Raw genomic sequence first — 23,156 nt, 5'->3', positions numbered from 1 at the left:
GTTTCCCTAGCTGCTGACCAACTGGCATTGTTGTTGGGACGCCTAAGTTAAATGGAGACGCCAGTGATTGGTTCAACCTGTGGTCATACAGTCACAATATACCACAAGTTAAAATGCTTGCCTTTGGAAAAAGGCCAATTCATTTAGGCATTTCTTCTTCTGAATGGGGGTTTGGCTCTATTTGGTTTCAAGGACCGGATGATTGGAGTAGGCTGCTCAACAGTATGTACAACACCGAAATGAGCTACTCTGCATCATGTGTACTTGGGACATTTATTCTTGTGCGTTCCTCACTGTACCCTAAAGTTACCTGAATGTAGGACTGTTCAGAGTATTTCTACAGTGTGAATACTGCTTTTAATACTATATCCTCCCAGGACAAAGAGTAGGCCCATCAAAACGAAATTAAAGGATTCTCTCCCCTTTACATGGTCCTACAAATTCTGTTAAATAGATCTCTCTCTCTCTCTCTATCTATCTATCTATCTATCTATCTATCTATCTATCTATCTATCTATCTATCTATCTATCTATATATATATATATATATATCCACACATTAAAAATGTTCTACCACATCACAAGAAGAGGATTTTCTGTGTTCTCCAACACATGCGCTTCCACACTGCGTGATGCATGTGACTAATACATACAACCACAATGATGATTCTTACATCATAGATTTTTATATGAATGGCACATGTGACGACATCACACTGTGCAGGGATCTCACGTTTCTCCATTTGATGCAGTACAAGGGAACCAGAACATGGAAAGTGGTTGGCATGGAAACAGGAGTCAGGTGTGCTTGCACGTGTGTGTTGTCTGCACACAGCTTGATATTCATGTAGACAGACGATCATCTGTTCTGAAAGCGCAAACAGATGTACGAAAATAAGGTGTGCGCATGCGTGTTCAGGTATCCTGTACGGGTACGTCGAGTATTTAACTAGTTCCGCGTTCAAACATAAAATTAGATACGGAGAAAATCGTAAGTAGGGCGGGTTTAAACGGGAACTGAGAAAAATGTGTGCAGACTTCAGATGTGCGCGAAAAACCCTCCAGAAACGAATGCGTTAATGTGCTCGTGCGGGTTTGCATGGGGGAGGGGGCCCCTGCACATCCCTGTGTATGAGAGTGGATGGCGTGGGCTTCTCTCCTCCTAAGCGCACAGCATCATCAGTCGGTTCACACCAACAGCTCCTTACGCATCATCACCCTCCTCCTCATCACCATCTCCGGGCTGAAGAGGCACCACATCGCAAGAATAAAGGTGAGCTTGAACATAACGTGAATAATATGCAGCGACGCAATTCATTTTCCAGTCCCTTATATGTATTTATACCTTTGCGTGAAGACATCTTGGATGAGACTCGACGGGCGTGTTCTCCAACCGTTTGCTTCACACAGCAATTACAATCGATTTTGTGAATCGAGTCCAGGGCCTTTAATCTAATCCAAATCGTGACAAACTGCTGGCAGCAGGGTTTCCGAGAATTAGCACAGATGTCAGGATGTCAGCGAGCAGACAATCGGCTGCCAGTTGTGACAGATGTATGTTTCAATCCGGCCGTAAATTGGCCTATTAGCGACCGGGCCTTTTTTTTAACATCGATGATTTTGACTCCGCTGGAGGCTTAATTTAACACCATATTTAATCGCCCTCTTGAATTCACACCCTCGCAAAGAAATAGCAATCAGCTTAGCCGATCTGATAACCGTTTCACGGTGTGAGATAATATGAGAAGGGTTGGTGTTGTTTCTATGGCGTTGCATGCTCCCTTTAGGTGGCCAGATTATGAGGCACGCCACTTGATGTGTTCTGAGAGAAATCCCTCAGTGCTAATAACCTCGCAAGGGAAATGGTAAACTGATGCTGATCGATTTTTGGACGGTACGGGAAATAAAAACCAACAAATAAAAGGGTTGCTCAGAGCAGAGAGCGGTAAACCATTACTCTTCCTCATCCTCACCCTGCGCTTTGCTGACAGGGATGCGTGTGGCGAGCCGTCCACTCGACAGAATGAGAGAAAGTGGGTTTCCAAAACGCCTTTGTTTGAGTCGGACCACCTTTACACTACATTTTCTGTATGAAAAGACTTGAAATGATTCAGTGCCTTTGTAAGTTACTTGTTGCATTAAGAATTCAGAAGCCTCCATTCATCCACCCATCCATCCAGTCATTACTGACCTTAAAGCGTGTTTATTGCCATTCATCTCTGTAATACTCCTACAGAGGCGGACTAATTCAATCTGAAACCATGTGAATTGGCTTAACTTTCTATATTCTGCAGCCGGCGTCCTGTAAGTGCTTGAGTCCGAGGCGTTATTAGGTTAGTGTCCGGCAGTTTAGCCCGGCTGACCAGGCCTGTGGGGTTCCTTTGATCTGTGCCAGTAAATACGCTCATCATGCTGACAGAAAAGCATCTGTGACTACTGAATACCGTTTAAATCCCATTTATCGTAAACAAATCCAAACGTGTGTGTGTAGTGCATTGGTCAGGATGTGGATGTGGCACAGGTGTACTCGTGTTAGATAATTATGAATATAAAACCTGGGTAAGAACCCAATCACTATGGGGTGATATATATCTGCACAGCTTAAAGAAACATAATTAGGTTTCACATTGCGATTGAAAAAGGCATCATTAGATAAACATCTAGTCCATAGCTGTCACTGTGGACATTGACATCATAGACTTGAGTATTTGTTTGTGTTAATTAGCACATTTTAACAACCCAGTTTTGTCCTTACATTTACTGTTTTTACTTCGAAAAGCCCAACACGATTGAATTTTCCATATTCTTTTGTTGTTGGAGAGTGGAGTAACCTTTTAGGTAACGTTTCTGGCCCTGTTATACCTGGCCGACATTTAAAGCTCCGTCGGATCATTATTACCCGTCAGACCTCGTTCCTGACACGGGTCAAAGGGAGCGTAGCAGTGGTCTCTCCCATCATGTCTTCTGTTTCCCTGCACAAATAAAAGGGACATTTTGTTTTATTGAACGCAAACCTCACAGCATCTTAATAAAACCGCATGTGGACCTTGAAATACACAACGATACCAATCGCCCCTTTCAAAATGAGATGCGATACTGCAGCAAATAGTTAAAATGGAAATCAGTTTTTACGGCTTCAATTTCAAGGCTCATTTGTTTTGGCACACAGCTCCTCTGCACATAATCTGTTTTTGAATTAGGAAATGTATATGGCATTCTTCAAAGTCGTTAATGCATTTTTAAAATCACCTAAATGATGAAGAAATTCACATTTTACTGCAGGATTTTGTGAGCTGATGTCTTATGTCTCATCTGATCTGTAAGGCCCTTCACTGATCCTTTGCAGCATTCTGTCCGTCACATGACATGCAATCATGGTCAGATATGAAAGCTCTTCACCAGGAAAGTCAGGACCACGAAAAGTCTATTAAGTTTCACTCTCACCACTCAAGGTGAGGCTTGATGCTTTTCCCTGTTATTACTGCTCAGGCCCTCTATGACTCAGCAGTGAACACATGCTGGGCAGATAGGGAAATGCAACAGGTGTATTCTGGACAGACATCATTTAAGGCTGGTCAGCTGGTTTTGGTCAGTTCAAAGAAAGATTATGCCACTCCTATTAAAAAAGAAACATGCACTTAGATTAAAAGACACACATTACGACTACAAGCAGCAAATATTCCTCAATGCACTGTTTTTGTAGTTTTGCATCTCTCTCCTGTTTCCTATATTTGAGTCCTGTTTTTAGAGGTGTATGTTTTAATTTACTGTCTTTTAGTTTAATTTGGCAACTCCTTTTAGCCGGTTTGCCTCTATTTGGTGTCACTTTGCAGTCCTTTTTCCTCTTCATTGAGTAATTTTGTGTCTCTCTGTCTATATTGATTGACTTTTCTAAGAAAGTAACTCCCTTCAATCAGACAGAGAAAGGCCGAAGGGCTCAGGGTTCATTCAGAAAAACATCCAAGGTAATGGTTCATCAGAACGACTTACAGATGCTTTTGAAGCTCCTATCACAAGGCTATCTCCATTAAATGCAAAAATGAAATGATACAAGATTGAGCATTTATGTGTCCATTTCCTCCTCAGACAAAAAAGGAGCCTGGTGACACGGTGACCGCTCTTCAGGTTGTGAGGTGTACCCTAAACATACCGAAGCTTCAGGTGGCCATCTTTAAACCCCTTTGCATCTTCTGAACCTCTTTAAAATGGAGGAAGGCTACCAAAACCGGACTGCCTTCATAAAAGGCGCCAAAGACATTGCCAAAGAAGTCAAGCGGCAAGCGTCTAAGAAGGTCGGCCGCTCGGTGGATCGTGTGACCGACGAGTACAGCAAGCGCTCCTACAGCCGGTTTGAAGAGGACGATGATGATTATCCCACACAGGGGAGCCAGGACGGAGGCTATTACCGCGGCGACAGCCAGGCGGCCAACGACGACGAGGGCGGCCACAGTGACTCCACAGAGGGTCACGATGAAGACGATGAGATCTACGAGGGCGAGTACCAAGGGATCCCCCGGGCCGAATCGGGCAAGGGCAGCCTGGCCGGAGGTCCGGGCTCGGTGAGGGCCGGCGCCCAGGAGTTCACGGACATCGGAGCGTCCGAGGCCGAGAGGAGGAAGGACCAAGAGGAGCTGGCTCAGCAGTACGAGACCATTTTGCAAGAGTGTGGCCATGGGAAGTTCCAGTGGACCCTGTACTTTGTGCTGGGGTTGGCTCTCATGGCAGATGGCGTGGAGATCTTCGTCGTCGGGTTCGTCCTGCCCAGTGCTGAGAAGGACATGTGCCTCTCTGAGCCTAACAAAAGCATGCTAGGTAAGACTCTTTCACAGTGTTTCGTCCTGTTGTACAACTTCTGGCTGTGTCACCATGCATTGCTAAGTTGAATAAGGCATTTGATTGTCGATATTCTTCTTGCAGCCAACAATTTCCTAAAACCCGTACTAATAACAAGTATTGCTTTGGGATCTGTCTGTATATTTGCGACTGGTTTTTAGAGGTTTAGACATAAATCAGGGGCCCGGGGCTGTGAGATGAACTAGCGTGTCATTGGTTTTGGTGTTTGTGAGCTTTGTTGGCCGTTAGAGAAGCTGTTGTCAGCCTGTCTTCAGAGTCGAGCTGTCAGCAGAGCAAGCACGAAGCTCAAAAGGCTCGTAGTGCAACAGTGAGGACAGGAAAGAGTTTCTTTAGTTGCTGTAATAGTTTCATCTCTCCACAGGTCTCATTGTATATTTTGGGATGATGGTCGGCGCTTTCCTCTGGGGGGCTCTGGCAGACCGGATAGGCCGTCGACAGTCTCTTCTCATCTCTCTCTCCATCAATAGTATCTTCTCCTTCTTCTCCTCCTTCGTCCAGGGCTACAGCACCTTTCTGTTTTGCCGACTCCTCTCAGGTGTTGGGTAAGTTGAAGTGGTGTAAATATTTTTCTTATTCTGACCTGATTTGCTTCACTGTCGGATATGTTTTAGTGCACAGGGAGGTAAGGTCTACAGTTGTAATCCAGGACAAAACATTTTTTCACTTTGAACAATACTTAATTTTTTCTAAAATGTAAACTAATTCCATAAATCATAAATTTCATCAATATATGTCTAAAGAGTACGTAAGATTTACGTATAGTCTACTAAATTTGCAGTGTTAATTTCCACTGTGGGAGCTTATGATTTAAAAATGTAAATTAACTTAGCAAAGAGCATCACAAAAGAGCTTTAAGACAACTATGTTATACGTCTGCCTGCACCATTTTGAGTTTAACAGTAGTAGAATAAATGCTGAATACAATCCATGTCACATGTACTTTGTAATAAAATTTTGGTTTATTTCAGTGAAAAAACTAAAAATGAAACAACATTTAAAAGACTGTTGTCCCTACAAGCTGCTGTGAGCACATGTTGCACCAATGTGATGGGCTAATGCAGCAAAACAATCAATACATTTATTTAAACTAAAAAAGTGGCTGTGTAAGAGTATCAAAACGTAGATTAGACAACACATATAAAATATTTGGTGTTTCAGACCATTTTCTAATAAATAAATGAACCCAGCTCTTGGTTCCTAGTTCAACAATCTATTAATCTGGCAAACTAATCTCTGTGTGCTTAAACTCTGGTCTTTTTAGGATTGGTGGCTCGATCCCCATCGTCTTTTCCTACTATTCAGAATTTCTGTCCCAAGAGAAGCGTGGCGAGCACCTCAGTTGGCTCTGCATGTTCTGGATGATTGGGGGAATATATGCGTCCGCCATGGCCTGGGCTATAATCCCACATTATGGTGAGTAAAGTGACCCATCCCTGAATTTATTAGGTTATGGTTTGCTACCTCTGCCCTTCAAAGCTACAAGCTAGTTGATCGTCTTCATTTTCACACTTGAAGCAATTATTTAACATTCTGGGAAGAAAAAAAATAATCCCAAAATAATAATACTGTTTTCACTACTAAACAACATCTTTATATCTAACTTACCATAAGAGTGGTTTCAATCCTTTAACTTTCCCCCAGAAAGTGCAAAGGTACATTTTCAAAAATGTCTAGTGAATGTTTTTGCAGCAAACATTAGTCATTGCATAGTTTGCATAGTTAGTTTTCAGAAAAGTGCAGTGTGGCTAAGCGCTGACTTCGCCCGAGGGGAGCGCCAAATCAAAATAAATGTATTCCCGCCTTTTTGCTCCATAAAGATTGATTGTCTGACCTTATCAGTTACTGTCTTGGCTCACATTTGCAGGGGAAAACCGTGAGGTGTGAGCTCATTACTTTGTGTTCTCTTCTCAGGATGGAGTTTCCAGATGGGCTCGGCTTATCAGTTCCACAGCTGGCGTGTCTTTGTGTTGGTGTGCGCTTTCCCCTCCGTTGCAGCCATCGCCGCCCTCAGCGCCATGCCAGAGAGCCCACGCTTCTACTTAGAGGTGAGCAGATGTGCTTGTTGACAGCGGTCTGACCGTGGCGGCTGCTTTTACTCACGTACGAGTCATAACGGGGATTCATTTGAGTAAAGATTGTAGATGAAGGAGCACTAAGACCTAGCGATATCATAGAAAGGTATGACTTTTCCTTCAAACAGAATGGCAAACATGACGAAGGCTGGATGATTCTGAAGCAGGTTCACGACACCAACATGCGAGCCAAGGGACACCCGGAGAAGGTGTTTTCTGTGAGTATCTGTGAGACAATATTGTTTTATCAAATCATCAATAGTGCTCCGTGAAATGATTTCCCCTCTTATAGATAAACCAAACAGCATCTGTTTCCACTTTGCCACTTTAAATTTCAGTATGTCGGCATAGTAAAGAAAATACAACAACAAGTGATGAAAGGTACAACATGTAGCATTTTCCAAAAGACACGCCAAAAGACAGACATATTGTCAAAAATTATGTTATGAAGAAAAAAATCAGTCCCCATATAATGCTACAATACAACTTTTTCACATCCCAGGCATTCAAATCATAATTCAACAAGACTCAAGTGCTGGCTTTCAAGAGGCAATGCATTCTAATTTTAGAAAAGTAACAATATTATTTGTAACATTTTGCTTTAACCTCTACTTCTCACTGTGTTCTCTGCCTGACGTCCCTCTATGGAGGACACAAAGGCAGGACAAAGAGTTTCAGGAGGACTTTTCAGAATTCCACCATTTTTGGCTGAAGGGCTTGCTTCTCTTTCATCCAAGGTCACCACAATTAAGACGGTGAAGCAGATGGATGAGCTGACGGACATCGGCACAGATACTCCGATGTGGCAACGCTACCGGATGAAGATCATCAGCCTCTCCCAGCAGGTGAGTGAAGGAGATATGATGCCCTGAAGCCAGAACCCAAACTGTGACAAAGTTTTACAAGCACGAAATAAAACTTTGAGATCAAATCTGAGATCACTTCTCATTTAAAAACATATCATAACACCCATTTTTTGGGAAACCAGCGTTGCGGGTGGCATGATGCATTTTTTACCTCCTATTCCTCCTATTCATGAACTTCATTCTAGCACTACAGGTTGCCTGCTACCGGTGACCTTTAGTCATTGAATTGCAATGTGTGGCAAGATAAATAACTCAATCACACAAGTTAACTGTAAACGTTTAAATCTGGTGTCAACCACTGTTTTCTTGTTCTACATGTTGCAGATACGGAATAACATCCTTGCCTGCTTCAGCCCGGAATATAAACGGAGGACTTTCATGCTCATGGCTGTTTGGTTTACAATGTCTTTCAGGTGAACTACAGACTCATAAAACCGTTGCTATGTGGTGGATCGCGTTCACTTTTGAGGCTTATTCCTCTATCTTCTGACCCTTAAAACTTTGCAGCTACTACGGTTTGACAGTGTGGTTTCCAGACATGATCAAGTACATCCAGAAGCAGGAATATGAATCGCGCACAAAGACCTTCACCAAGGAACGAGTGGAGCATGTCACCTTTAACTTCACGCTGGAAAACCAAGTGCATCTGGAAGGACACTACTTCAATGACAAGTAAGTGTTTTGTGAGCCGCCGTTTTCAGGTGAGGCAGTTCTACCAAATCGATAATGAAGCACAAGAATTATACCACAGAACAGAACTTTTAGCTGAAAATGATTGACCTGTTTTCTAGGTTCCTCAACCTGAAGATGAAGTCCATGGTGTTTGAAGACTCTGTGTTTGAGGAGTGCTACTTTGAGGACATCACCTCCATACACACCGTCTTTAGAAACTGCACCTTCGTTGCAAGTTTGTTCTACAACACTGGTAAATATGGACAGAAATTCACTAGTTTGTTCAGTATTGATATGAACGAGGTTCAGTTGTTTTATTATTCAATAACTTTGTCTATTAAAGTAAATTGATCTATTTACATTTCCAGCACACAGCATTTGTTGTGGCCAATAAATCAACGTATAAGTGTGATATTCACTCTCCTTTCAGCTCTGTTTTGGCTCTTCACCATGTTCACACACTAGTCACTAGTCACTGGTCTGCCTGCCTTTGGGTGTCGGGCAGGTTGCAAACCGTTGTTTTAACCGAATTGTTTTAATGAAAAAAGAGAAAAAAGCAATGATAATTATGCGGGAGCATTACTGCATATAATCATTTGTTACGTTGTTAGGGTACAGACACTGTAATTTCAAATTCAAAGTTATTTAGGTAAACTGTTTTTATGATCTTTATAGCCTGCTTTTGTTACACAACCACTCAATAAAAGACACTTTCAGAGACAATGTAAATTTGGAGTAGTTGCATTACAGCCTGAAGAAAAATAATAGAAAAGATAAAACACGGACCAGCAGGACTGCAGCCATGGAAACATTCTGCTGCTAGTATCCCTGGGTTACGATAAAGATGATTGTTGCCCTAGCAACGTAAACAAATCCAGACACCAGTGGTGCAATTAACTGTTAAACAGCGCTTAATGATTACAAAACCACCAATGTAATAATGTAGTGGATAATTACAACCAAAGCTTCTTCTTAGATGCCACATGATATGCTTGAATATTTTGTTTTTTTTGGTTAACATTCACTTCAAGCATCTTTTGTGTAATACACTGTAAATTAAACTGTAGATTTTACCTGAAAAGTATGTTTTCTTCATCCAAAAAATGCATTTTTACATGAAAACTCGTTTTTTTTGTCAATTGATTTTTCAAGTATTCATACATTTCAGAGTAAAATTACCTCTCTCACACATCACCTTCTTCTCTTCCATCAGATTTGTTTAAATACAGGTTTGTCAACTGTAAACTGCTCAACAGCACGTTCATCCACAACAAGGAGGGCTGCATGCTCGACTTCAGCGACGACTTCAACAATGCCTACATGATATACTTTGTCAACTTCCTCGGCACGTTGGCGGTGTTGCCTGGCAACATTGTGTCGGCCCTATTAATGGACAAAATTGGGCGTTTAAGGATGCTGGGTAAGTAAATCTAATCAATGCAGATAATCCGTTCATGGCCATAGGGGCTATTTAATGTAATCCTAATTCCTCTGTCTCTCTGATCAGCGGGATCCAGTGTGATTTCTTGTGTCAGCTGTTTCTTCCTGATGTTCGGCAACAGTGAGTCGGGGATGATTGCCCTCTTGTGCTTGTTTGGCGGCATCAGCATCGCCTCGTGGAACGCCCTGGATGTGATAACAGTGGAGCTCTATCCCTCAGATAAAAGGTAACATGAGATGCACCGACTCACCAGGCGTTTTTTTTTTGATTTTCTGTTAAATTATAAAACCGTGTGGGGTAGGAAGTGAAAATGCAAAATGCAATTCTTTGGGTGATTGTCTTTTACCTCTGGAGTGTTGCTTTTATACTTTGATTGTATTTTCTTTTAAAAGATCCCCAACTGAACCGAAAGGCAAAAACCTCTGACACAATTTAACACCATAGTTCTTATTGGTTTAATCCACTAAACCCAAATGTGTTAAACTGAGCTTAACTTTGATTAATGGGCTTTAGAGGCGCTGGTACGTGCATTATTTACATTAGGAGACAGCCAGTCAAATATTTAATCCCTGTTGCCATGCTACGCTAAGCTAACTGGCTCCTGCTACACATCAAAAACTGACCGACATGAAGAGGCATCAATCTTCAAAATTAAATTATGGTACAAGAGTAAATAAGGGTGTTTGCCTAAAATGTTGAACTAAATTGTGAGTCTCAAGAAGAAAGACATTGTTATAATATATGATTGGGAAGAAGCATATTTCATGTTTGGTTGATATCCCATAAATCTACCTTTTTTGGACACACTCGATTATGGGAAGAACCTACCGAGAAAGTCAAATAAAATCAAATATACTTTTTCAAATACATCTGGCACACTGAAGCCTTCATCTACTGATCAGTACAGTTAAGACTCGTGGTCGTATGAGTCGCTGAAACTCTTCTCTCTCTCTATTCTTGTCTTCAGGACCACAGCGTTTGGCTTCCTGAATGCCCTCTGTAAGCTGGCGGCGGTCCTGGGCATCAGCATCTTCCAGTCATTCGTTGGCATCACCAAGGCAGTGCCCATCATATTTGCTGCTGGCGCACTCGCTGCAGGTAGTTTCCTTGCAACAAAGTTGCCTGAAACCAGAGGCCAAGTGTTGCAGTAAAACAAAATGAACAGAGGCGGGCAGCAGAGCGCGGCTGGAGCGTTGGTTGTGTTTGACAACCAAGAGCCCGAACATCCCTGAGAGCTTCAGCGCTGCCCGACACACAGAGCAGACGGCCATCCCCATTGTAAGCCCAGAATCCTTTGAAATATGGATTGCATCACTCTTGAGTCTATACGGGGGATTCTAGAGAGGAGCACACAGGTGTAGAAATAAATACTTAAATACATCTGATCTTTCAGCTGCCCTGTCAGGTACTAAAAAAAATAAGACGCAAAGGGAGACGCAGTGCAAATTGTTATGTGCAGTGAGGATAAAATGAGTTTTCTCTCACAGGCCCACAAATCTATGATCTCTTACACTTTTATGAAGACAGATGTTGCAAAAGAAGCAATTTGTGAGGGAAGGTGAAAAGATTTAGTCAATGTGGTTGGTTTTTGAATGCAGTGTTTTTATTTGTTGTCTGGCCTCAGTAACTGGCTTCCACTGCTGCTGTTTCATTTGCTGCTTGTACAGTTACCTTAACATTTCCATTCAGGCGGATGTCTCTGCTTTGATGACAAGCTTTTCTTTGAAATGGATCTGAGAATGAATTTCATGGTGAAAATATTTTCTCTATAAATCGCTCTTTATCCTCGACCACTGCCTGCTACTGAAGCCAGACCCTTTTTCTACCAAATAATAAGAAAACATTCCAGTGGGCTTGATATATCCAGAAATAGATACTGCAACATGTCGTTGCATGAATCGAAATCTAATTCTCCACTAAAAGCCTCAAAACACAGACTAGTGAAGATCCATTTCACAGGATTCTCTCTTATGAATGGGAATCGTTTGATCCAGCTCCTCAGTGTTCAGTGTTAAAGTAACGTTTCCCCTCGCTGTTGTTGCTCCATACAGCTGTGGCAGTATGATGTCTGCAACACAAGGATGTCTTTGCGACGGATTTTGGTCATGTGTGTAATGTGAGGACAGGTACTGTTGTGTATGTGCATGTGTGTCTTTGTTATGTGAGACAAGAGAAAGTGTCCATTTCATACAAATCAGTGTAGTCCATATCTGATCCAACAGAGGAATGTACTGAACAACGGTTACACATTCATTTAAAAAAACTATGTAGCTCAGGTCTGGTAAAATCTTTTGGTCACTTTACCAGCTGGTATCACGTTAAAGCGCCACGCTAACAAATTATTATACATGCATGATGGTTTTCTGAGATTTCTTATTGATCCATCACATATGCATACCTGCGACTGTTAGCTTTTATTTGAAAACAACTTTTAACTGTGTGAAAAGTTACTTTTCGACATTGTAAACAAAAGTTTGACAAACGTACAATCCTTTTGTATAGTTTGTTCATAGCAAGAAAAAAAATCTAAGTTGACCATGACATTTCTTTTTTTATCACTGTGGTGATTTGCCCTCGAAGCTTACACCCAATGCAGTATTCTTGAATAGTTTAAATGCCCCCTAAAAGTCATGTTGGGACTTCATTATACTCATAAGCACATATCAAATGGGACCAAAAGAAGAAAACAAAACACATTCCTCATGATCATGAAGCGCGGCAGACATCCATTGTCTAATTTTTTTAAGGCCTCCTGTTCCTGTCATCCTTTCATACATTTATGTGTGCATGTTATTCCTCACTGTGCGATGTTATCGCTCATTAGAAAAATACTCGAGAAAATGTCATGTTTTGACTTCCAAATCTAAATTCAACCCAATAACACTAAAGGACAGTGGCCACATTTGATACATATCACTACTTCCCCAAAGGTGTGCATCGCTCTGTGTGCTGACAATCAGTGGTCGAGTATGTGTGTGTCTGCCCATCGAGTATGTTGTGTGACCTAAAGACGTTCTCTGGATTATGTGTGTTTGTGTGTTCAGGATGTTAGAGGCTTTACCGTTGTCTTACTTCTTGATCTATGTGTCTGTGGGATTGAGAATTTAAAAGAATAATTTAATTAAATTTGAACCCGTCATTGACCTGTGCGCTTTGCGCTTGAAGCTAGCCGGTTGTTAGCTTAAATCAGCATGAATACTGGGAAGAGGGGGGTTTGTTAGCCCGGCTGCTTTTAAAGGCAACAAAGCCCTTGTTTTTGTACAGATTAAATAAAAAGTATATCAGTGATATTTAAAGATGTTAGTAGCCGGAATTTGTTGCCTTTGGATTAAACCATGCTAACGGTTTCCCTCTGTTTCCAGTTTGCATGCTAAGCTAACCTCCATGTTGACTGCACAGGCTTAAAAACAGATGAAGGCCCTAAACCTCAACTCGTCGGTTTGAAGGAATAACGTTTTTCTTTATTCGCCAAATTATACTGGAGTTTCAACCTCTTATGGTGAAATTTAACTGAATGAAAAACATTTCCCAAAATGTCGAACTTTTCCTTTAACGCTTTCTAGATTGCATTCTGAGGATCAAATCTTTCCTGTTCGTATTTAATGAGTCGTTTGTGTTGGAGAGACAGTTTGGATGTGTTGTTAGTGTGTGTGTGTAAGCTAACTCTAAATTGTCTGTCCACATATTTTTCTACTTCTTTCTGTTGCGATGTTTTCATCCCTGCGATGAATAAAGCTCAGTTGGGGACCACGGAAATATATTTACACGGAGAGAAGAAAAAAAGAATATATGCAGTGTATAATAGTGTTCCGCTCTTCATAATCGACTCGGGTGCTCTTTTGCTGATACAATTCAGTCTTTAAAACAAAATCCCTTAAAAGATTCAGAAAGTTTCAGAGATAACATGCGTGATTAGAAATATGAAAAAGGAAAACATTGCCCTCTAATCTTACTGTATTCAACCAATCGTGACGCATGTTCGTATCGTGTTGTCTCACTTCTTGGACGTCCTGTATGCCAGCTGTTTTTGTCTAAAGCAAGAACTAGTGTTTTTCATTGTATGATGACAGATTTGTTGCTTGCAGTGATTGTTCTTAAAGTGGGGTTGAAATAGGTGAAACGTATGTTTTCTGAAAGTAAGCTAGTGGTGACTGTTCCTCGTTTACCTTGGACCCAGGTAACTTTTAATATATGTATAATACATAGTTATCCGGATTTCAGAACATAAGTGTAATTCATTTTGTCAGAGGTAAAAGAAATGGCCAGAAAAGGGCAACATTCTTGACGGGCGATAGAAATGAACAAGTACAAAAAGTACAAGTTTACATTATCATTTATTGCTGCAAGTCGGTTTTAAAAGAGGGAAGTGGGAATAATTGTCCAGTATTCCCCAATTTCGAGGAGACAAAGTTGTTCAATCATAAGGCACACCCCTCCCTATCAAATTGAAGCTCTTGTTCAAAATGTCACTGTAGAATTTGCATTCTATATGTACAAACTATGAAGGGTCACTGGTCCTAGTTTTAAGCATCAGGACAGCAGTGATACTGGATGAGATAGCAAACGTTGGTCTGATAAAGGATGGGGAACTCTTTTTGGCATGATTAGTCAACTGGGACAAGCACATGGATCCGTCCTGAAAGATGAAACAGATGCCAGAAAAGAACTCCCTCGTCTGCAAAGAACTGCTGGAATCCTACAAGACAATTACGACTGAAGGATGTTAAGTTTGTCCATTTTTTTTTTAGTTGACTCTGATCTGTTTAATTGATAATGTTTACTCTAAATGTTGGTTAAAGTATATTTAAAAAAAAAAAAAAAAAGTACTTTGTGGAAACTGTAGTTGTACGTGCTTGGAATTTGTGGAACAAAAGATCAAGGAAAATCTATTCCCAAAAAAAGTTCTATGAAAAACTATTGTGTCGTCTTGGTTTTGTAAATAAAGAAATTCAGTGCTTTTGGTGGATATTTTAGTGATGCTGAAAAGGTACTGTATTTATTTTATGTGAGAGTTAAATATGCTGGGATTTGCACTTGTGTGCCAGTTATCCAGCAAATTATGGAAATAAAACTTACAGGAAAAACAATGTCATCTTTGCATTACACAGTATGAAGTCAACTTTAATTTCTCAAGGGCCAGTTTTCATAGCAGATTAAATATTGATGTTGGTTTCCTTTAAATAGTTGCTGATGTTACTTTAATTACTTCAAATGAGTTCTAAAGCAAATCAAGTAGTTCAAGCACATCTTAGTTCTTAGAGACTGGCTGTACTTAGTCTACTCTCCGGGAGGCCTCTTGATCACAGGGTTATAATACACAAAGAGTATTAATGATCAACCAGTTGGTCAATAAAGTAAAAATAAAATCATAAAATCCCAAAGTAAATCAAGACAATTTTGCAACCACTGCTGAGAAATAATCATCCAAAAGTGTTAATCTGCAGATCACATGATGGGGAAGACAGCATAGAGAGCAATGCCACATTGGTTGTGGCTGTTCCGGGCCATCTTGATGTAGCCTTCGTCGCCGTATCGCACACCCCAACTAAAATTAAAGAATATTTACATCATGAAACTGTCCGATAAGTCAATGCAATTATCTAAAAAAAAATATCCACCAAAACACACCTGTTTTTGACCAGCCAGTAGTCGTGAGTCCCCTCCGTGCCATAGCCCACAACCAGCACGCCGTGGTTCACTTTGTGGGTACATGTGCTGTCCTTGTACACACCTGTAGGGCCACACAAACAACACGTGTAGAAAGAAAACTTCAAACTTTAGACAAAACATCAATATTAAAAACCGGTGCATTGTTTAAGGGGTTTGAAGCCACTACCCACCATGACGGTAGAAGATAAACTTTGGCTGGGAGGCATCAATAGCTACAGACACAGGCCCGATCGTAGCTACAGCTTCCTTCAAGGCCGACTCATCCCCCGACGGTAAGAAGGCGTATCCTGAGCAGTTAGCAGCTCGGTACTTGGCGTCATAGTTGCATGGACCCCGCTGCAAAGACGGCAAGTTGTAGTGGAGGTTAAAAGTGAGTTGAATCACAAAAGGCCTTGATGCACAACCTTTTAAAGCTCACCCTGCCAACGTAGGGGTAGCCTGCATCAGAAGATAAGCCATGGTTTTTTATGACATACTGGAAGGCGTTTGACATGAAGCCACCTTTGCACCCGTGGTTGCCGCATTTCACAGAACAATCCACCAGGTTTTGAGAACTGAGGGACAACAAGATGCCCTTGGACTTCTTAAGTTGCCCCTCCAGAGCACCAGCTGCACTGAAGGCCCAACAAGAGCCACAAGAACCCTAGAAGATAAAGTCTCTGTGAGAAACTAACTCTTAAATGTTATCCAATGCGTACCAATACTCTCGGGTTGTACCTCACCTGCATTTTAACCTCAGTTACCAGGCCTTCATCCCTCCAGTCCAGTGAATGAGGTACAGAGGTGTTGAGCTTGACAAAGTTTAAAGGACCCCGCTCAACGTCCGAAGGAACAGTGGTGCCCATCAGCAGGCCAGCAATTTCCTCAGTGGTCTAAAATGTAAAAATAATATAGAAGTGTTGGCATGTCTTTGTGTGGCTGTGCGACAGTAGTCTACTAACCAGATCCCCCATATGGTTCATTGCCAGCTCATAGGTTTGCAAGCCCAGAGAGGCTTCAAGGTTATGGACAGCAATCATTTCCAAGTTCTCTTCCCAAATCCGCCTGCGACCAGACTCCTCGACCTAAAACACAACATTGATTAAAAAAAACATGATCCAGATTTCAGGCCTAAAACAGATTTGATCAGTTTTTAGGACCCAAGTTTTACCTGGTGAAAATATGCTTTATTATGCATCTTCTTCCAGAGCATCCAGTGTCGATCTTGTGGTAAATCGATGGCTACAGCAACAAAACCGCACACACTGGTGAGAAGCAGGCTCCAAAACATCTCTGGACTCAGAAAGCGCAGAACGTGTGATCAACACAGGGAAAACAAAGTGTTTTAATATGGTGGCCTAATGGGCTCATACTTTGATTGGACATCTGCAGCTTATTGAGACGCTGCCAGCTGATACCAATTATCAATGAGAAGCTGTGACACTAAAACCTGAACATGTATATTAACCAAAGTGAGGAGTGAAAAGTAATCATATTGTATCCTTGTTTAATGACAGATCCCCTAAAACATGAGCAACCGGGGAAGATAACCAGGGGAAAATCCAGCTGAAGCTTTGATATTTATGCATCACCATGCTCACTGCACACTTGTAAATAATTAAACCTCCAATAACCTAATCTGCCACTTGGGGGCAGCAGAGATATGACTTTAACATAACTTTGACAGAATCTAAACTACATAATACTACAATAATAATACATAATTGAAAATACTTGTTGTGGTGCTCAATGTTGCTCAATGTTGCTCCTTGCTCTTTACACAGGCTGGTAATCAAAATGAATTGTACTAAAACCCCTTCACACCAGCATGTAGTTTACAAAAAGAGTAATATTCTCACCTATGATTTTTTAATAACTTTATTCAATAATACAAAACAGGGAGCAAATCCAACTGGTAAATGTTAAGTTCAACATGTACAAATAAACATATCACATTGATTAAACAAAGTGCCAAAATTTTAAGGAAGTGAGGGAAGAAGTATGAAGCAATAATTAAAAAATCATAATAAACATAATTGAGAATGACTAACAAAGAAGATTTAGCAAAATGAAGCAAGATATCTTTCTTTTCAACGACATGGAGGACGGGTACGAACTGTCATCCGTCTTACCTCAAAGATGAAAACTTAATTCTATCTAAATGATTCAGGTGCGGGTCAGATTTTCACAGCGTGGGGTAAACTGCAAAGCTTGCGATGCCACAGAGATTATTCTTGTTTCGGGCCATTCGAATAAAGCCTTTTTCTCCCCATGCAGTTCCCCAACTGAAATCACAAAACCTTTTACATTTAATATTTATCATCGGTCAAACATTTCTTTTCATTGAACCCGTTCTTGCTTTGTGATCCGTTCACCTGTTTTTAACCAGCCAGAAGTCCTGTCCTCTGTCTGTGCCGTAGCCCACAACCAGCACAGCATGATTAGTGAACTTTGGGTTACAGTTTGGTGCGTTATATAAACCTGTATGACATATAAGAGTAACAGGTTAAACAATAGACTTACTTCTATTATAACGTGAATCACCTTACAGCTTAGATACGGCTGATGTCTTCTTCTTTTTGTACTCTGGACGAATGAGAACAAACCCGCACGCTACTACTTCCACAGTTTTCCTGATGATGTCATTCATCCCCTGTGTTTGGACACTATCTCCATTTAGGATTTTGTGGGTCGGTGCCACTTCATCAACTTATTTAGTGGGTATACTATCTACTAAACTAATTTAACTGAGACTCCAGGCTGTAATTACCTCCTATTTGTTTGTGGTTGATTACTCCTGACAGCTTCCAGTCCACTAGATACAATAGTGGACAGAAAATGATGATTGTGATAACTGTAAAGAAATTAAACAGAAAATGACAGCAATGCCTAGGTTGTTTTGATCAACCAATATATGAGCTATAATGAGTCATCTAAATCTAAATTTACCCTGATATCTCATAGAAGTAGCTTTCTGTTCACTCGGGTGTGACTCAAACCAAACCAGGGTTCAGAGCTGCACTAACTAACCCATCACTCATCAGTCTACAGAAGCCCTACCTCCTCTGTAGAAATGAAAAGATGGCAGCATGGCGTTCACGCCCACAGCGACGGGGCCCACTGACGCCACCACAGCCTGCAGAGTCTTCTCATCTCCTCGCGGGAGGATGTGTAAATTAGAGCAGTAGCCGGCCTTTCCCTTCACAGAATACCGACATTTACCGTCCTTTAAATAGAAACCAGAATCACACAATATATCCTCATCACTATTTAATAAAAATTGGTTAATATTATTATATTGTATATTGTCATATTGTTTTTTTTATTCTGAAACACAATCTTAAGAGGTTATGTCTTGTTTGCTGTATTGTTGAATATGCACATAACATGAATATTACACAGTATATTATGTACATTATTCATCTAATCGCACTGTACAGTGTAAATATGACTAGGCTGGTTAAGATTCTCACTTCAGCTAAATAGTTCTACAAATACATATATAAATATAGAAAGTTAATTTAAAGGCTATCCGAAATGACAGAAGAAATGATGCTTGGGGTTAAAATCCGATCTGCTCAACTACTGAACATCCAAACTAAACCAATTTGCTTGAAGATAAAGATGGTGAATGAAATAATAATGCAGTTACACCAGGACCACCTTGTGTTCGTAGGGGTAGAAGCTCTCTGAGTCTATGCCTCGGTTGCGGATGATGTAGCTAAAGGATTTGGAGATGTATCCTCCTCTGCAGCCTTGATTTCCGTCGTTGGTGCTGCAGTCCACCAGGTTCTGTGGGCTCAGGGGGACAAGGACACCTGTTCGCTTCTTAATCTGTCCCTCAAGAGCTCCTAAAGAGCTGAAGGCCCAGCAGGATCCACACAACCCCTTGCAAAAGAGAAACGGAGTTCATTACCACAGCTTATTTATAGATTGCTGTCATTTGCTTGATTTAAAGTAGCTGGTCACAAATCATTGCTTACCTGGTTTCGTACTGGACTGACCAGGCCGTCATTCCTCCAGTCCACACTCTGAGGTGTCAATAAGCCGCTGCCGTCCTTAAAGGTGCCATTTACCAAATGAACAGGCTGCTCCAGCTTCAGGCCGTTCAGCTTCTCGTTGATTTCATCAGCTGTCTTAATAGAGAAGAAGGCTGGTAAATTGAAGAAATGCAAATATTACAATGTCAAAACTAAGTTGTACTTTGTCACAGCAGTGCCTTTGATCAGACAGATGTCTATGGACACCATACAATGCATGGCATCCTTTAATCGTGCTCTTCTAAAAGTTTCTCTCAAACATGTGAAACAGCTCTGGTCTAAGAAACAAAGGAACTGATGCAATGCTGGTTCTTCCTCCCTCCCAATACCCCACTAGACAATTGCCCTACTTCGGGAATTGATGTCAAGTATTTAAGTTAGCTTTGGAGTAAAATGTCTGCTTTTAGGAGAAAGAGAACAAAATATAGTCCATAAATTCAACAAAACTTTATTTTAGTCATGATAACATTAGATCCAGCATCTCATGTCTTCCCCTTATTTACTGACAGTCCTAGACTGCTGTGGTGGCTGAAAAAGGTTAACATAAAAAAATAACATTTAACTTACATTTATTATGTTATTGTACAGTGCATAATATTTTACTACAAAACATAAAGTTGAATAATCATCATAATATTCTTTTCTTATTTGTCTTCATTTTAGTACAATGAGAACCAACCTTTGCACCACGGTTACACATTTAATTCTACTTTGCATGTACATAAACCTTACAAGTAACTTTAGCCTTCCCTGATGTAATCTTCTACACTATTGAGATTGAGGCCATACTGGGTTGAGTTAATCAGATTTTTTAAGTGAGATTGGAGTTGCTCTATAGATCAGGATGTATTTTAAGCCACATAGGGTGCAGGTTTAAATATAAATTTACAATGTTGGTCGTTGACGTCTTGCCTCATCCGAGCTCCATGAGTCTAAACTCACTGAAGATTAGGATGTCAAGCACATGTCTGCACATAATGCAAGGCATAGTTGATATGGAGGAAAAGATGCAAGAATACGAAGGAGCACGGAAGGAAAGAGCGGAATAAAAAAAGCAAACAAATGAAAACAAGAAGCACGCAAACAAAAAAACAAAACAGCAACCATCAAAGAAAGAACGAAATACAAGCAAACAAAACTGACAGGAAAATAACGACCCGATGAAAAGCAACAGAGAAAATAAATAAATAAGAAAAACAATAGACAGAAAGAACAAACAAAGAAATGAAGACAGAATACCAAAAAGGAAAATGCATCAAATCAATGTGAAAAAAGTTGAACCCTAACAACAAAAGGCACCAAACAAAATTCAGGCTCAGTGAGCACTCAAAACTTATATAAATTATTTAGAAGGAAAAAGAAAAGTTACAAATAACATATTGTACAATTTTTTCCACCAACAGCTGCAAGTTAAGCTTGTAGCTTGGTGAAGGTGATCAAAAAACTGCTTCCTGGGTTATTAATACCGATTATATGCAATGAATATGGCGCAAGCACACCTTCACTCATGCACGGGACTGAAATCACAAATGTTTTCCTACCATGTCGGACAGATGATTGGGTCCCACCGTGAAGCTTTGTCTTCCTGCTGAGGCCTCCTGGTTGTGTCTCAACACTACCTGCAGGTTCTTCTCCCACACTGCTCTCCTGAAAGCGGTCTCAGTCTGAAACATAAACGCAGAGTGGATGATCTGATGGTATATACGCGTGTGAGTAGCATGATGAAGAGGGACAAATTAGGTCCTCACAACCCTACCTCGTTACCATAAACCTTGTGATGTTTGACCCGCCACTCATCCCAAACCTTGTGGAAGAGCGGGGCAGCGTTGCCGAGGACCTGCAAGGCCAAAAGCCACACAGAGAACAAAACGCGCATCCTGCAGAGGGAATGACAAATATAGTCACATCACATACCCAGACTGACTGATTTAATGCTTATTTGAAACGATGAGTTGACTAATAAACGTAGGCATGGTTGAAAGCAAAATGAGTCCAGTACAACTTTGATAGGAAATAAGGGAAGGCAACAGGCTGTTTTTTTAGCCTAGCAGTCTGTTTTAAGGGTTTCTTTGCCTCAAAGAGGAAAAGGTAAAAACGGTTTCTCTGTAATCTCTAAGCTTCTTTTATCGGAAAATAGTTTGAACCCTCTTATTTATACACACTATTTTAACACACACCCTGGAGACCTGAGCTTGTGACCGTTAAAGCAGTTAAAGCAGTAGAAAGAGTTATTACATAAATAAGAAGAGATGCACTTACCTTGTCGCAGAACAATCAACAGGGTTATTTTGTCCCGGTGAGGAAGTGAAACCGATTTAAACAAACCAGAGAACTTTCAGCATGTAAAAGAGGAAGTATGGTTTCCTCTTACACAAGCAGATGTTGTTTTTTTACCCCGTTTTGCATGTTATCTCCAGTTGTCATGTGAATCTAATTTACCGCAAGCTGCAGTGGCCACAAATACCTCTCCAGTGCAAGAGGGGGAAGTAGTTACATGACAGAAATGCATGTAAACCAAAAATTACATTCACAAGAAAAAAATTACATTCACAAGAAAACTATTTGGCAAACTCACAGATTATTCGTCATAATTAAAGTGTTTAAAAAATCTTCGGAAAGACCACGCATCACCTTTGGTGATGGAAACTACAATGCAGTTTCACTGTAGTTGCATAACAGGCCGAGTGTATTATTAGAGCTTTCTGAGCAAAGAAACTACGTCAGCTCTCTTCTGGTTCTGGACATGCTGGATGTTATCAGCAGGAGGAGGTGTAACCTTGGGTTTTCTCCTCTTGAATATCGTCTTGCTATATTTTCTTATCCTGCTTGATATGCTGCATATGTGTGCTTCATATTTACTGTATAATATTATGTTCAAAGTGCAATATGTTCAAACCTTGTGTTAACACTTGCTGCAGCAACCCGATAAACAGCAAAACAAAACAACAACAAGAAGTGTCATTTTTTAATATCAGATCAGATTTTTATTTTTTTCCTATGTTTACTGCAGACTTATAACATGCCAGTTGTTGCAAAATAATACATTCTAATGTTATTGAAATTCATTTTAAAAATATATAAACAATAAAGTTGCTGACGTAGAGGATCCCCCATATTTCCCTCCTGTCTTTTCCCGTCATCTCTCCACCACACTCTATCTAATAAAAAAGAGATAATTACCCGGAGACGTCACAGCTGTCACCACTACAGGGAGCAGCAATGACAGAGCACAACAGTGATAAATATACACATGGTTATTATGCATTCAGGACCTCTGACTTGGCCGGGGCTGGAACTGGCGTTGGTCACTGGTTTTCTCTTCCGGGGTTGGGCACAGATTCGCTGATGACCGCAGGTTCCTGGAGGTACCAGATGGTAAGTTCCTGACTCAGCAGCAGCTCTTCTTCTTTGGTGATCAAGCACCTTTTGATGCCCACATACACTCCTCATAATCCAGGCAGGCCTGATTCTGATTCTTTAAGAAAAAAAACTTTAATTGAATGTGTACATTAAGCAAGCAAGCATTTTATATGAAGCACTTTTTATACAGTAATGCAGCCCA

At 40.7% G+C, this 23,156-nt stretch overlaps 4 protein-coding genes across 5 annotated transcripts in view; 1 reads left to right on the top strand and 3 right to left on the bottom strand.

Annotated features, from left to right (window-relative positions):
- Window positions 1-23,156, bottom strand: part of LOC119219708 (type-4 ice-structuring protein LS-12-like) — a 56,355-nt gene that overhangs the window by 17,980 nt on the left and 15,219 nt on the right. The window contains exon 1 of one of the 2 annotated variants that reach the window (XM_062558505.1): window positions 20,094-20,098. The exons of the other annotated variant lie outside the window; for it this stretch is intronic. The gene's annotated coding sequence lies outside the window, so the exon portion shown is untranslated. Of the gene's footprint in view, window positions 1-20,093; window positions 20,099-23,156 lie in introns of those variants that run through there. 2 annotated transcript variants of the gene reach the window in all.
- LOC119219159 (synaptic vesicle glycoprotein 2A-like) lies at window positions 931-13,206 on the top strand. The gene is made up of 13 exons (XM_037474094.2): window positions 931-1,273; window positions 4,087-4,812; window positions 5,216-5,396; window positions 6,116-6,267; window positions 6,766-6,899; window positions 7,055-7,144; window positions 7,664-7,771; window positions 8,117-8,205; window positions 8,300-8,464; window positions 8,584-8,717; window positions 9,678-9,884; window positions 9,972-10,131; window positions 10,873-13,206. Exons 2-13 carry the CDS (start codon window positions 4,206-4,208, stop codon window positions 11,054-11,056), a joined length of 2,211 nt encoding a protein of 736 aa, XP_037329991.1. The 5' UTR covers window positions 931-1,273; window positions 4,087-4,205; the 3' UTR covers window positions 11,057-13,206.
- Window positions 14,683-16,881, bottom strand: LOC119219161 (cathepsin S-like). Its single transcript, XM_037474097.2, has 7 exons — window positions 16,726-16,881; window positions 16,517-16,639; window positions 16,298-16,447; window positions 15,994-16,218; window positions 15,746-15,911; window positions 15,534-15,636; window positions 14,683-15,450 (listed from the first exon to the last, which is right to left on the bottom strand). The coding sequence occupies exons 1-7, from the start codon at window positions 16,843-16,845 to the stop codon at window positions 15,351-15,353; spliced, it is 987 nt and encodes a 328-aa protein (XP_037329994.2). The 5' UTR covers window positions 16,846-16,881; the 3' UTR covers window positions 14,683-15,350.
- ctss1 (cathepsin S, ortholog 1) lies at window positions 17,459-22,089 on the bottom strand. Its single transcript, XM_037474095.2, has 8 exons — window positions 21,854-22,089; window positions 21,351-21,471; window positions 21,136-21,258; window positions 19,538-19,690; window positions 19,218-19,442; window positions 18,615-18,780; window positions 17,930-18,035; window positions 17,459-17,839 (listed from the first exon to the last, which is right to left on the bottom strand). Exons 2-8 carry the CDS (start codon window positions 21,468-21,470, stop codon window positions 17,740-17,742), a joined length of 993 nt encoding a protein of 330 aa, XP_037329992.2. The 5' UTR covers window position 21,471; window positions 21,854-22,089; the 3' UTR covers window positions 17,459-17,739.

This window comes from Pungitius pungitius, chromosome 17 (genome assembly GCF_949316345.1).
Source record: "Pungitius pungitius chromosome 17, fPunPun2.1, whole genome shotgun sequence".
Lineage (NCBI taxonomy): Eukaryota > Metazoa > Chordata > Actinopteri > Perciformes > Gasterosteidae > Pungitius > Pungitius pungitius.
This window is presented reverse-complemented; position numbering and strand designations above follow the sequence as displayed.

Excerpts from the sequence above, each read along its gene's own strand:
- LOC119219159 (XM_037474094.2), top strand. The coding sequence starts at position 4,206 with ATGGAGGAAGGCTACCAAAACCGGACTGCCTTCATAAAAGGCGCCAAA. Across the intron at positions 8,206-8,299 it reads TGGTTTACAATGTCTTTCAG|CTACTACGGTTTGACAGTGT; the intron begins GTGAACTACAGA and ends AAAACTTTGCAG. Across the intron at positions 8,465-8,583 it reads GGACACTACTTCAATGACAA|GTTCCTCAACCTGAAGATGA; the intron begins GTAAGTGTTTTG and ends CCTGTTTTCTAG.
- LOC119219161 (XM_037474097.2), bottom strand. The coding sequence starts at position 16,845 with ATGTTTTGGAGCCTGCTTCTCACCAGTGTGTGCGGTTTTGTTGCTGTA. Across the intron at positions 16,448-16,516 it reads TGAACCATATGGGGGATCTG|ACCACTGAGGAAATTGCTGG; the intron begins GTTAGTAGACTA and ends TTTACATTTTAG. Across the intron at positions 15,451-15,533 it reads TACTGGCTGGTCAAAAACAG|TTGGGGTGTGCGATACGGCG; the intron begins GTGTGTTTTGGT and ends CTTTAATTTTAG.
- ctss1 (XM_037474095.2), bottom strand. The coding sequence starts at position 21,470 with ATGCGCGTTTTGTTCTCTGTGTGGCTTTTGGCCTTGCAGGTCCTCGGC. Across the intron at positions 21,259-21,350 it reads ACAAGGTTTATGGTAACGAG|ACTGAGACCGCTTTCAGGAG; the intron begins GTAGGGTTGTGA and ends TTTATGTTTCAG. Across the intron at positions 19,691-21,135 it reads CCAATCATCTGTCCGACATG|ACAGCTGATGAAATCAACGA; the intron begins GTAGGAAAACAT and ends TTCTCTATTAAG.